Genomic DNA, 12,645 nt, shown 5'->3' on the forward strand with positions numbered 1-12,645 from the left:
ATGTTGCATGACCTATGCCAAATTATTGGTCTTCCCAAGGAGAAACATCTTGAAAGTTTTACATTGCAGCAGTAATTTGTTCCCTTGTCTTCTTTTCGTAGTACTGAAGGTAAACCTGCATTTTATTGACTCGGTTTTAGCAGCCGAAAACAGAATTATAACAATATTGTCAGTTTTTGTCTTTATTTAAAGGGGTAATCCAGGAATAGAAAAAACGAACTAATTTCTTCCAAAAACAACACCACCCCTGTCCTCAGGTTGTGTGTGGCATTACAACTAGGCTCAATTCACTTTAAAGGGGTACTCCCATGGAAAACGTTTTTTTTGTTTGTTTTTTAATCAACTGGCGCCAGAAAGTTAAACAGATTTGTAAATGACTTCTTTTAAAAAAATCTTAATCCTTCCAGTAATTTTTAGGGGCTGTATACTACAGAGGAAATGCTTTTCTTTTTGGATTTCGCTTCTGTCACGACCACAGTGCTCTCTGCTGACCTCTGCTGTCCAGGAACTTTAGGAACTATCCAGAGCAGGAGAAAATCCCAATAGCAAACATATGCTGCTCTGGACAGTTCCTAAAATGGACAGCAGAGAGCACTGTGGTCGTGACAGAAGAGAAATCCAAAAAGAAAAGCATTTCCTCTGTAGTATACAGCCTCTACAAAGTACTGGAAGGATTAAGATTTTTTTTTTATAGAAGTAATTTACAAATCTGTTTAACTTTCTGGTACCAGTTGATTAAAAAAAAGAAAGTTTTCCATGGGAGTACCCCTTTAATGGAGTTACAATGCCACACCCTAGCCTGAGGACAGGGGCAGTGCTCTTTTTGGAAGACATTATCTCTGTTTTGACATTTCTGATGACCCCTTTAAAATGTATATCGATGCAGATAAGCAGACTTATACTGTAAAAAGGTAAAGCTTAGACCTCTATAAAAATGTATGGTGCAATTTAGCTCATGTTTACGCTCATGTTTCCCAAGCAGGGTGTCTCCAGCTGTTGCAAAACTACAACTCCCAGCATGCCCGGACAGCCAACGGCTGTCCGGGCATGCTGGGGGTTGTAGTTTTGCAACAGCTGAACGCGTCCTGCTTGGGAAACACTTCTATATACCCTCAATTTGCTCCTGCCAATACCTTGGGATGATCACCCTCTGTCCGGCCCTATAAATATGATCCCCATTTACGTCACCGTCTGGCTCAGAAAGTGTTAATCCGTTTTTTTTCCTCTCCATTCAACTTCTCAGCCTTTTGTTTGACCACCGAGAGAATGGCCAGCGTGTGACCGTGATTTACATTTCATATGAGAAAATGTGATGCATTTTTTATATATTTTTGCTTATTTCATGGTGACTAATTGCCAATTACTATGGTAATGCTATAATTCAGCGTGTGTGAGGTCCGGGAATGAAAAATGATAGGTAACTTCTCCGCTCTCATTTCTATGGCAACAAAACTTCATTGTCATTAAATAGCAGTTCCAATATATAGAGGCAGGACCCCCGTAATTATAGATTTATACGGCCATAAATATAAATAAGAGCGTCGCATTCATCCGGAGGTCTTCTCCTGTTTATTTCCACCGGGCCAAGCTGCCATATACGTAGTGACAGCGTCTAATCAGACAAAATGTTTACTATAAAAATAAAAGATGGGGTATGAATCTCCGCAAACACAGGAGATGCTCCGTAGAACACACTTTATGGTAGCCATGAACCATGGTCTTCCAGCTCCAAGACACCACTTAACTGGCGAATGAAAAAATATCACTAGATATATTACACCAATGCGTCAAGTGACACTCCGAATGTACAGCTTTCAGGATGAGCGCCAGATGAAAAAAATAATGAAAAAAAAAAAGAAAGAAAAAAAAAAAAAAAAAAGAAAAACACAAGAAAAAGTCTTGATCATATTTGGCTTGATAGATTAAAGAGATTACTGAACCTATTTATAAAAATAAATAAATAAATAAATTTTAAAATAAATAAAAAAAAGCAAAAAGCTCCATGGTTTACTTAAATATTAAAACGTGGCAGAGATTGTTCCATCTGATATTAGAATGTTAAATCAAGGCTAATATTCCCTCTGCCTCCTGGATTAGAAAAAGACTTTTGTAATGGTTATGGCTAAAAAGGATAATAAAAAAAATCAATCGATGATAATAATAATAATAGTGGTAATAAAATAATAACAATAAACATTAATAATAATAAAAAAAAAAATTGTCAAGATAATAAAATGGTACAGTCCTCAAGATATATATTTATATATATATATATATATATATATATATATATATATTAAAAATAGATACATTTATATGAATTAGTTAGACTAGTTGTACATTGAACGTGGGTTAGTCTGCCTATCTGTAATTTTTATATTTTTATATATAATTTTTATAATTTTTAAAGGGTACCTTTCATCAAAAAAACTTTTGATATATTATAGATTAATGTATGCAGAATAACTTTCCAATAGCATGTTATTAAAAAATATGCTTCTTTCTATTTAGTTTTCCACTTTGAAAAAATTACCACTAGGGGTCTCCCTACCAGTCCTTTTTTATAGATTTCAGACTCATGCTGGAGTCCTAAATCTCAGACTGAAGCCGGGACACAGATAAAATGCTATTGGAAAGTTATTCTGCATACATTAATCTATAATATATCAAAAGTTTTTTTGATGAAAGGTACCCTTTAATTCATATTAATTGATCTTTTTCTAACATATATATCTTGAGGACTGTGCCATATTTATTAATTTATTTCCATTTTTGGCACGTGGGTTACGTGCAACACAGTAACCTCGATATATATATATATATTTATAGTGTGAGCCCCCCGACCCATATATTTCTTTGTAAGATAATAAAATGAATTATAACTTATAAATCTGTGGTCAATTATATTAATACTATTTTGAATGCTAAAGAAAATGACAGGAAAAAATAGTAATAATATTGATAACAATATTATAACAATATTAATAACATCTTGAATGCTTAAGAAAATAACGGTAAATAATAGTAACAATAGTTATAACAATAATGACAATGATAAGTAATAATGATTTAGTTTTTGTTGTTACAAGGGAGTTCAAGCACGGCTGTAAAACATAATTTTCATGGGATGAAAACATATGATGATGACGTTTATTATTATGATTAGTAATGATAAAGGAATGATAATAAAATAATAATGATGATAATAGTAATAGCACACAATAACAATAATAAAATAATAATGATGATAATAGTAATAGCAACGATAACAATAATAAAATAATAATGATAATAAAATGTTCTAATTATTATTTTTATTATAGTAAACATCATCACCCTATGTTTTCATCACATAAATAATGATGCTTCGCAGTGGTGCTTCACTTTACTTGTAGCTTTGTTGATAACCTGTCAATCACTATACAATTCAACTCATATTGAGCAGTGTAACACTGCTGGTTGACAACCACCAGCGTACCATGTGTCCTGGTTCTTACCAGCATCGGGCAAAATTCTCTGTGCTGGGATTCTGCTGTATTTCCTGGTCTCCCTGCTCTGGTGTGTCTCTGCCTCCAGTTTTCATCTGCCCATTAGGGGGCGTGCACAAGCACTGGCTGAGTTTTATAGAGCCAGCATGCACTCCCTAATGGATCCTCCTCCAATCCCAGCCAGACTCTGCATATATACGTCTGCCACACCTGCTGTTCCTGGCCCAGCAAGGTTGAATTCTGGGTTGTGTATTGTGCATTGCTAGGTCTCTCAAGCCTGTCTGTCTGTCTCGATTTTGCCTTATCCTGTGTATGATCCTGGACTGTCTACTTGCAGCTTGCTCCCTGTACCATCTTGACTAGCTGTTCTCACGGCCTCTGCTATAAACACATGTTCAGCTTTGCTGCGTCTGACTCTATCTATAGTGTCAGTTTGCCCCATTCTGCCCGCCTGGTTGGCTGCCACTTTTTATTATACTATAATATTCCACAATTCAATATTGTTTTCTTATGACACACTTTGTGGGGATCAAAGCTTATCTATTCGACATAATATTACAGATGAAAACCAAAATGTCATTGATTCCTGCTGATTATTTTGTACTTTTGCTCTGTAACATTTGACAATACGAGAAGAATTAAACCATTGACATGTGGTTACATCTTATTCCAGGTGTTCTCTGATGGGCTTTGATCTGAATAGACACTGGCAGGAGCCGTCTCCTTGGGCGCACCCAACTCTGTATGGAGTGAAGCAGCTGATCCTAGAGATGCACAACAGTCCCGTAAGTTCTGTGGTAACGTTATTGTTTGTACTTCTAGAAATGTAGAAAAACAGAGCTCAGCTTCCTCCTTGTTCCTTTTAACTCTTGCCAAATGGGCAGTGCTGAGCAGCCTAGCCCCACCGTTTCTCCTTTTGTTTCACCTGCACTAGACAAAAACAGTTGGCTATTGATATGCCCATTACATTCAATATTGAGCTCATTACAAATCAAGGGGTATGCCATGTAGGTCTTGTTACTATTTTTCTACTTTTTATTTTTTTTAATTTTTCTATTGTCATCCTAGGCCTCCAAATTGAGAGGTCCCAATCCATTATTTTTCCTGCTGGAACCTCAGGTATATTCCATATCGCTCCCTACACCTGTCTATTCATTGACTGAAGACCATTAAAATGTATCCGCGCTCTCCTACCGGCATAAAATAGATGAGTGAGCAGAATCTCGGGAATTATTATAAAAATGGAAATCGCATCAATTCTAGAAGGAACCAAATCCTGAACATTTCCATTCTGCATATTAATGTGGCAATTTTTTTATTTTTTTTTAACATCTAGAAAAAAAAAATGGAGCTTCTTGTTGCTTAAATGGAAATCCTTCGAAATATTTAACATACGGAGCCCTCTGGGCATCTGTTTAAGCTTTGTGGGAGACCGGACTAAAGTTTTTTTTTTACGAGTGTTTGAAATAAAGTTCTATTTAAGCTTTTGAAAGGAGATGGATTCTCTGTAATATTCCCAGAGAGCTTGTGTTCAAGACAAGTTAGGTCTTTGAATCATTAACCAGGCGCTGATTGATTGAAACATCATATTTCTTTTGCCGGCTGATTTGAATGATGTATGCGGGGCAGAGCCTGTTCTGGTTGAGAGGATTATACCTCTCCGGAGTTTACAAGCTCGGTCCCCAGATATTTCAACCATGTATATTTTGGAAATAGTTTTTTTTGTACAAGCAGATAATTGCCAATTAGATCTGATATTTATAGTAGTTTGATGAGTCGGGGTTGCTATGTTCCTCAAGATCAAGCCCAATCTTAAAGTAATCTTAAAGGGATACTCCACCCCTAGACATCTTATCCCCTATCCAAAGGATAAGGGATAAGATGTCTGATCGCAGGGGTCCCGCCACTGGGGACCACCGCAATCTCGGCTACAGCACCCCAGACATCTTCGCTCCGTGCCGGTTGACTGGCGAAACTTCGCTCAGTGCCGGATGACTGACGATGCAGGGCGGAGGCTCGTGACATTACAGTCACGCCCAGCTCGTGACGTCACGGGCATGCCCCCTCAATGCAAGTCTATGTGAGGGGGCGTGACGGCCGTCACGCCCCCATCCATAGACTTGCATTGAGGGGGCGTGGCCATGATGTCCCGAGCGGGGTGCACTCAACACCCTAAACTAATGCCGGGTGCAGCAGGAAGATCACGGGGAGGTCAGCAGGTCCCTCTGCCGCCACAAGTTGCAGAAAAGAACAGAGCAGGTCTTCTTTATGGTATCTCTGCCCCATCTTGCGCCTTCTATTCTGATACTGAGAGATCTTGTCAATACTCCTTGTTTTCATCTGAGGGAAATGAAGAGGGAAATATTTTAAAAATTTCCACCATTGATTGTGCAATTTTTTGTTTGATTATGTTATGTCTAGATCCAGAATCATTCATGCACTTTATTAGTAGAATTTATTTTCATTCTGTACAGTTCCTTGTGTCTTCTCTGTAATATTGTATTTCTTGTTTTTAAATGTGAAAATAAAAGGAACAAAATTATCCACAGGAAGAGCAGTTTCACTCAGTTTCACTAGGCTATGCAAAATAGCCATATAAACAAAAGCAAGAAATGCAAATATTCCAATAAAAAATAATAATGGACTGGCACACAAAAGGGCAATTTTACACAGGGCACCATGCAAAGTATGGCTGGCATTGATTATACATACCCATGAAGGGTCCTTAAAGGGGTACTCCAGTGGAAAACAACAAAAATGTTTTTATATCAACTTAGGCCAGAATGTTAAACAGATTTGTAAATTACCTCTATATAAAAATCTTTATCCTTCCAGTACTTATCAGCTTCTGTATGTTTCAGAGGAAGTTGTGTAGTTCTTTCCATTCTGACCACAGTGCTGTCTGCTGCCCCCTCCGGCTGTGTCAGGAACTGTCCAGAGCAGGAGAGGATAGCTATGGGGATTTGGACAATTCCTGACACGTACAGAGTGCACCGTGGTCAGACTGGAAAGAGCTTCACAACTTTCTCTGGAGAATACATCAGCTGATAAGTACTGGAAGGATTAAGATTTTTTAAATAGAAGTAATTTACAAATCTGTTCAACTTTTTGGCACCAGACAATTTGAAAAAATATATTTTCACAGCAATGCCCCTTTAATAGTGCCACCTAATGGCCACATAAACATGAATAAACTTAAATTTTAACCAAATATTGGTACCATAACCTCTGATTGATTCAGTTAAAAAATTACTTAAAACAAAGTTATAAAAGCTTCTTAAATGTAATTCATGTTATACCCGTAGTACCAGTAACATTCCAGCTATTGGAGTAGAGTCCATGACTGGAAATAGATTTTTTGCCATGATTATTGGTGAGAGGACCTTTAAAGTTTGAGCGATGATGCCTGGTGTTGGGGCTCGGGTGATGGATGTGTTCGTAAAGGTCAGGGTAATTCCCAGTACAGGCCTCTGACCTTTCCCTCTTGCTGTACTGTGCCGGGACTCTCAAATACATTTCATTCAGCCGCACACTGAGTAACAGACAGGAAATGACAAAGATTTACTGGAGACCAGTTATGGATGATCCATCATGTTTTCCTTTGCTATAGAATTCCATGGAAGGGGCCACTAGTCAACAGAACCCATTGTAGCAGAAGAGGAGCGCGGTAAATGCATTCGCTTTACTTGGCGCTACAATGGAACACATTTATCTATATGTTCGTTCTAGTGAATTCCAGAATGATTTAGACTTGGCATGTAGGTCTGTGGGTAACTTTATAAGAAATACTACTAACAAGACTACCAATAGGCACAGCACGTCTGATCTATAAGCCAATAGTAATAAGAATATTCATATGTGTAGACCACTGTCCATCCCTGTGTGTGCAGTTAGAGAGATCGCAGAAGGTACGGGTAGGAAAATCAATGAAGATCAATGGGAGAACATGCTTTGCTATTGAGCTCTTTGACTTTTTACAGGCTAAATTGATGTTTCTAACCAGTGCATCTCCCGCTGTTGCAAAACTAAAACTCCCAGGATGCCCAGACAGCTATAGTTGGGAAACACTGGCCTAGACTCTTACTATGAATCATATGTCTTATATGTGGCAATTCCTTTGAACAAATTTCCTACTTAGGCCGGGTTCACATAGCGGTAAAATATGCAGGCATTCCGCACATTTGACTAATCCGGCGGGCACCAGGACCACTCGGAAATGTGCCGTCTCATAGACGGCAATGTATGTCCGAACCTAATTGGAATTTTCCGCAACAAAAACATCTGACGTGGAAATTCTGAACTGATGAAACCAATAGAATTCCACAGCAGTGGGATATTCTGCCGTGTGAACATACCCTTACTATGCATCGTATGCTGTATATGCAGAGGAGTGGTGAAAGGGAAGCGACAACTCCTTTGAATACATTTCCTTCTTAGGCCTTTTTTTTACACCACATCTTGAATTCCCCAATGTATATGTCCGATGAGTGTCTGTTGCAGCCTTTATAATGTACAAAGGATTTAAAGTTAAAAAGAAAAGAAAAAACATTCACAACTTGTTGCATATGGGGCCATGTAGCTATTGCCCACGCTGCCAAAAATGAGCAGCTGAATGGGACCATCGAGCATTGGAAGAAGGCACGATCAAACTATTTTGAAATAGCTAAAGTACCACCATATGGTGATGTGTATATGTCCCACACATTAAGTAACCCCTGGGTGACTATTAGTATCTAAGTAATGTTTGTCCCAATGAGCCAAAAAACAACAAAAAAAGCTACAAGAAAAATGCACATGGCACATGCCAAATACAGTGCTTCGAACACATGGCAAAATCATACAAATACATTAAAAGGACAAACACAGTGACTTAAAGACGGGCTCATATGGTATTATGATGGATTATGATATAGATATATAACATGGATAGCGTGTCAAGGTTACATTAGATACACGCCATATAATAGTAAAAAAGTAAAAAAAAAAATTGTGATGGCACTAAACTAAAAGATTAGACTTTAAAGGACATAAAATCCATAGTTCAAACAATAATACACCATTGAAATGCAGTGCATGCCATCAATTTTATGTTTGCTAAGGAACAGGAGCACCATCCCCTACATATGTTTCGGTATCACAATGACCTTTTTCCAGGGGTCACTGGAAGAAGGCAGCCTGATCTGATGAATCATGTTTTCTTTACATCTTGTACACAGCCTGTTACACTACGAGAAGAAGACAAGCCAGTAGAACTGGTGTGATGGACTGGGAAATGTTCTGCTGAAAACTTAGAGCCATGGCATGAGGACGTTACTGTGACATGTATAACCTACGTAACCATTGAACAGACAAAGTCCACCTCTTCACGGCAGCATATTCCCTAATGGCAGTGGTCTGTTTTATCAGGATAATGCCCTGGCCACATGGCGAAAGTTGTTCCGGAATGGTTTGAGGAACGTGAGAAAGAGTTCAACATGGCCTCCAGATTCCGTAGATCTCAATCCTATCGATGTAAGGGATTTGCTCCAAAAACAAGTCCAAACCATGGTGACCACACATGATGACATAAAGGAGTACTCTGCCCCTAAACATCTTATCCCCTATCCAAAGGATAGGGGATAAGATATCTGATTGAGGGTGCGGGGGTCCCGCAATGGGCCAGTGGGGACTCCCGCAATCTCCCTACTGCATCTTGAATTCGTTTAGAGCATCGGTTCAGCAATGTGACGTCTGATTGCGGAAGTGCCCACTGGCCGGACCCCCGCAAACTCCTTACTGCACCCTGCATTTGTTTAGACCATCGGGTTCAGCTTGTGACGTCACGGCCCTGCCCCCTCGTGATGTCTCAGCCATGCCCCCTCATTGCAAGTCTATGGGAGGGGGCATGACGACTGCATTGAGAAGACATGGCCATGACGCCACGAGCGGGGTGTGACCATGGCGTCACGAGCCTCCGTCCTGCATTGCCAGTCATCCGGCACAGAGTGAAGTTTGCTCCGTGCACCGGATGTGTGGGGTGCAGCAGCCCAGCAGCGGGACCCCCGTGATCAGACATCTTATTCCCTATCCTTTGGATAGGGGATAAGATGTCTAGAGGCGGAGTACCCCTTTAATTTCACATACGACAGGTCATCTTCAGAGGTCTTCTGGAGTCCAGGCCTCATTGGGTCATACCTGTTTTGTGCAGAATTATGGAGACCTACACAGTACACAACACAATATTGTTATGGCTTATCCATATACTATATGTCTTTCTGGCTATAAGAAATAATGTTTTATTATAATTTTGTGGACGATATAATAAATTAACCCTAACGTGCTATCAAATTTCTCTACCCTTTGAGAGAGATGAGCATTAGCGTGTGAAGGATACCGCACTACACATTCCCCTTCTCAAAAGCGGAAAAAATTTCCTTTTAGAAGCAATATCAGTGGCATTCCATTAGCCAGGCAGGAGCATAATTATAAAAAAAATCACAATTTTGGATCCATTACATACATTGCTATTAACATAAAAGTCCATAAATTCTGAATAATCCGTTCAAATGTCGACATTTCAAGAAAACAGAGTAATCTTTTGATGGAGCGGGGCTTTCAAGCCTGCAGCAAATAAGTTTCAGCAAGTTTTTATGTAAGTTTGTCCTTTAATGACATGGCGGTTTAGTAAGTTGTCAAATCACAGTCTTCATTAAGTTTCTCCCACTGCAGGGAAATGTATCATTTGAAGGTAATGCAGATAGCTGCAAAGAAGTTATTTGACAGTAAAGGTCACTGAGGAAAGTGAGAAATGCGCAGGCATTCTTCTATTGGTATAAATGCTCCTTATTGTCTGATGATAACACCTTCATTGATGTTCGCCTAAATAACACATTTTTATAGCAGAAGTTTTGAGATGATTTTTGGTTTTAATGGAAAACATGAAAATTGTTATTAAAGTGAATCCGAAAAATGTGAAAGACTATGAATCCATAAGAACCTCACATACTCATATTCTATGTGTAGTTATGTCAAGTTATGCCATTTAATGTTTGCATCTTTTTGAAAACATCTTTTACCTGATTATTTTTTTTATAAGAAATGTGCCTTTAAGATTCTCCATGATAATTGAGAATTAGTGTTGAGCGGCATAGGCCATATTCGAATTCGCGAATATTCGCGAATATATGGACGAATATTTGTCATATATTCGCGAATATTCGCATATTCGTTATATTCTCGTTTTATTTTCGTATCCGTGAAAATTTGCGTATGCGAAAATTAGCATATGTGAAAATTAGCATATACAAAATTAGCACACGCAAACATTTGCATATGAGAAAATTAGCATATGCGAATGTTCGCATATGCAAATTTTCGCACGCCAGTCTCACACAGTAGTATTAGGGCCTTCTTTACACCACACAAGCTGGAAGCAGAGAGGGGTGATCACTGTGATGTGTACTGTGAAGAAAAAAACAAAAAAAAAACAATATTCGTAATTACGAATATATAGCGCTATATTCGCGAAATTCGCGAATTCGCGAATATGCGATATTCGCGAATAATATTCGAATTGCGAATATTCGCGAGCAACACTATTGAGAATAGTAATAGTGTATGGTTGGTTCTTATGGAAGCCAACTGCTGTAAAGGTTTACCATGACAGGGATATAAGGGATATGACTATGACTAAGGACACATTGTCCGAAACATGTCTGTCATGCTTTTTTGACCTGTTCGCCCAATTTGTATCTTTTGTATGCATCAAATAAAGACTGTCACGTATGGGCAGGGAAGGAGTCCACTCTAATCTCGCCCGCTCCCCTATCCCTGTCTACTTACATACCGGTCCTAAACGACAGGTCCGTAACCACAAAGACAGTCCCTTCCTGAATACTACGTGAAGGGCGTAATGTCAAAACAATAAACTACAAAGAAACTGACGATGTCCGGGATCAGTGGGAATACAGGCAGACTAACAAAATATAACTAAACACACACACAATAGTCCAGAGTCAACTAACCGCATCAAAGCCAGGAGAAGTCAGAAGTACCAAATCGCTAAAAACAGAGAAGTCAGAGAGCAGAGCCAAAGGGTTAAAATGCCAGGTATAACAGATACAGTATAATGCTAGCTAGGAGACAAACAGAACTCTTTAGCAAGCAAAGACTGGGAGTAGACTGCCAGCTTAAAGGGGTACTCCGGCGCTTATACATCTTATCCCCTATCCAAAGGATAGGGGATAAGATGCCTGATCGCGGGGGTCCTGCCGCTGGGGACCCCCGTGATCTTGCCTGCCGCACACCGTTAAAATCAGTCCCTGGAGCATGTATGCTCCGGGTCTGATTACTGTCGATCACGGGGACGGTGCATTGTGATGTCATGGCTCCACCCCCCTCTGATGTCACGCTCCGCCCCCTCAATGCAAGCCTATGGGAGGGGGCGTGACAGCTGCCACGCCCCCTCCCATAGACTTGCATTGAGGGGACGGGGCTTGATGTCACACGGGGAGGAGTCGTGACATCACGATCTTCAGTTCCCGTGGTCGGGAGCCAGAAACTCCAACGCTGACGGAAGCAGATACAGGTGGGTGCTGCATGCTATATTGCGGGGGTCCCCAGCTGCAGGACCCCCGCGATCAGACATCTTATCCCCTATCCTTTGAATAGGGGATAAGATGTCTAGGGGTGGAGTACCCCTTTAAATAGGTCCAGACCAGGTGTTCAATCAAGGTCAGCTGACCAGTTTCAGCAGACAGGCGTAACCAAAGCAACAAGACTAAACAAAAGCTCTCAGTGCAAGTTAACCCTTCGGTTCCTTACAAAGACTTTTGATTTTTTTGGGGGTGGCTATTTCCTTGTGAGCTGGATGTTCTTTTCTGTAGATTTTGGATTTGGCATCCTCCGGTTTTCCGAGCTCCGAGGCGGGGATATCTTTAGGAATATGTGCAGATGCGGTGAGCTGAAGTAATTTAGGTTTCACCACATTGCTGAAGATAACATGTAAATAGGTTATTCAATCCATTAAATGTGCAACAGGTCCTACACAGTGCTAGGTACTATTCATGGCAGCAGCAACAGCTGTTTCGCAATGCATGAATGCTTCTTCAAACTTCAAATCTCCCCAAGAATTCTTATTCATCTGAATTCAAATATTTTTGGGCTTCATTTTGGGGTA

The 12,645-nt window shown here is 39.7% G+C and overlaps 1 protein-coding gene across 2 annotated transcripts in view; it reads left to right on the forward strand.

Moving 5' to 3' along the window:
* Positions 1-12,645, forward strand: part of LOC130283237 (cytosolic carboxypeptidase 6-like) — a 1,802,518-nt gene that overhangs the window by 1,523,825 nt on the left and 266,048 nt on the right. For both annotated transcript variants that reach the window (XM_056532458.1, XM_056532459.1), the window contains exon 9: positions 4,162-4,273. In XM_056532458.1, the coding sequence (XP_056388433.1) occupies positions 4,162-4,273 (112 nt within the window). The remainder of the gene's footprint in view (positions 1-4,161; positions 4,274-12,645) is intronic.

Source organism: Hyla sarda, chromosome 7 (assembly GCF_029499605.1).
Source record: "Hyla sarda isolate aHylSar1 chromosome 7, aHylSar1.hap1, whole genome shotgun sequence".
In the NCBI taxonomy this organism is placed as follows: domain Eukaryota; kingdom Metazoa; phylum Chordata; class Amphibia; order Anura; family Hylidae; genus Hyla; species Hyla sarda.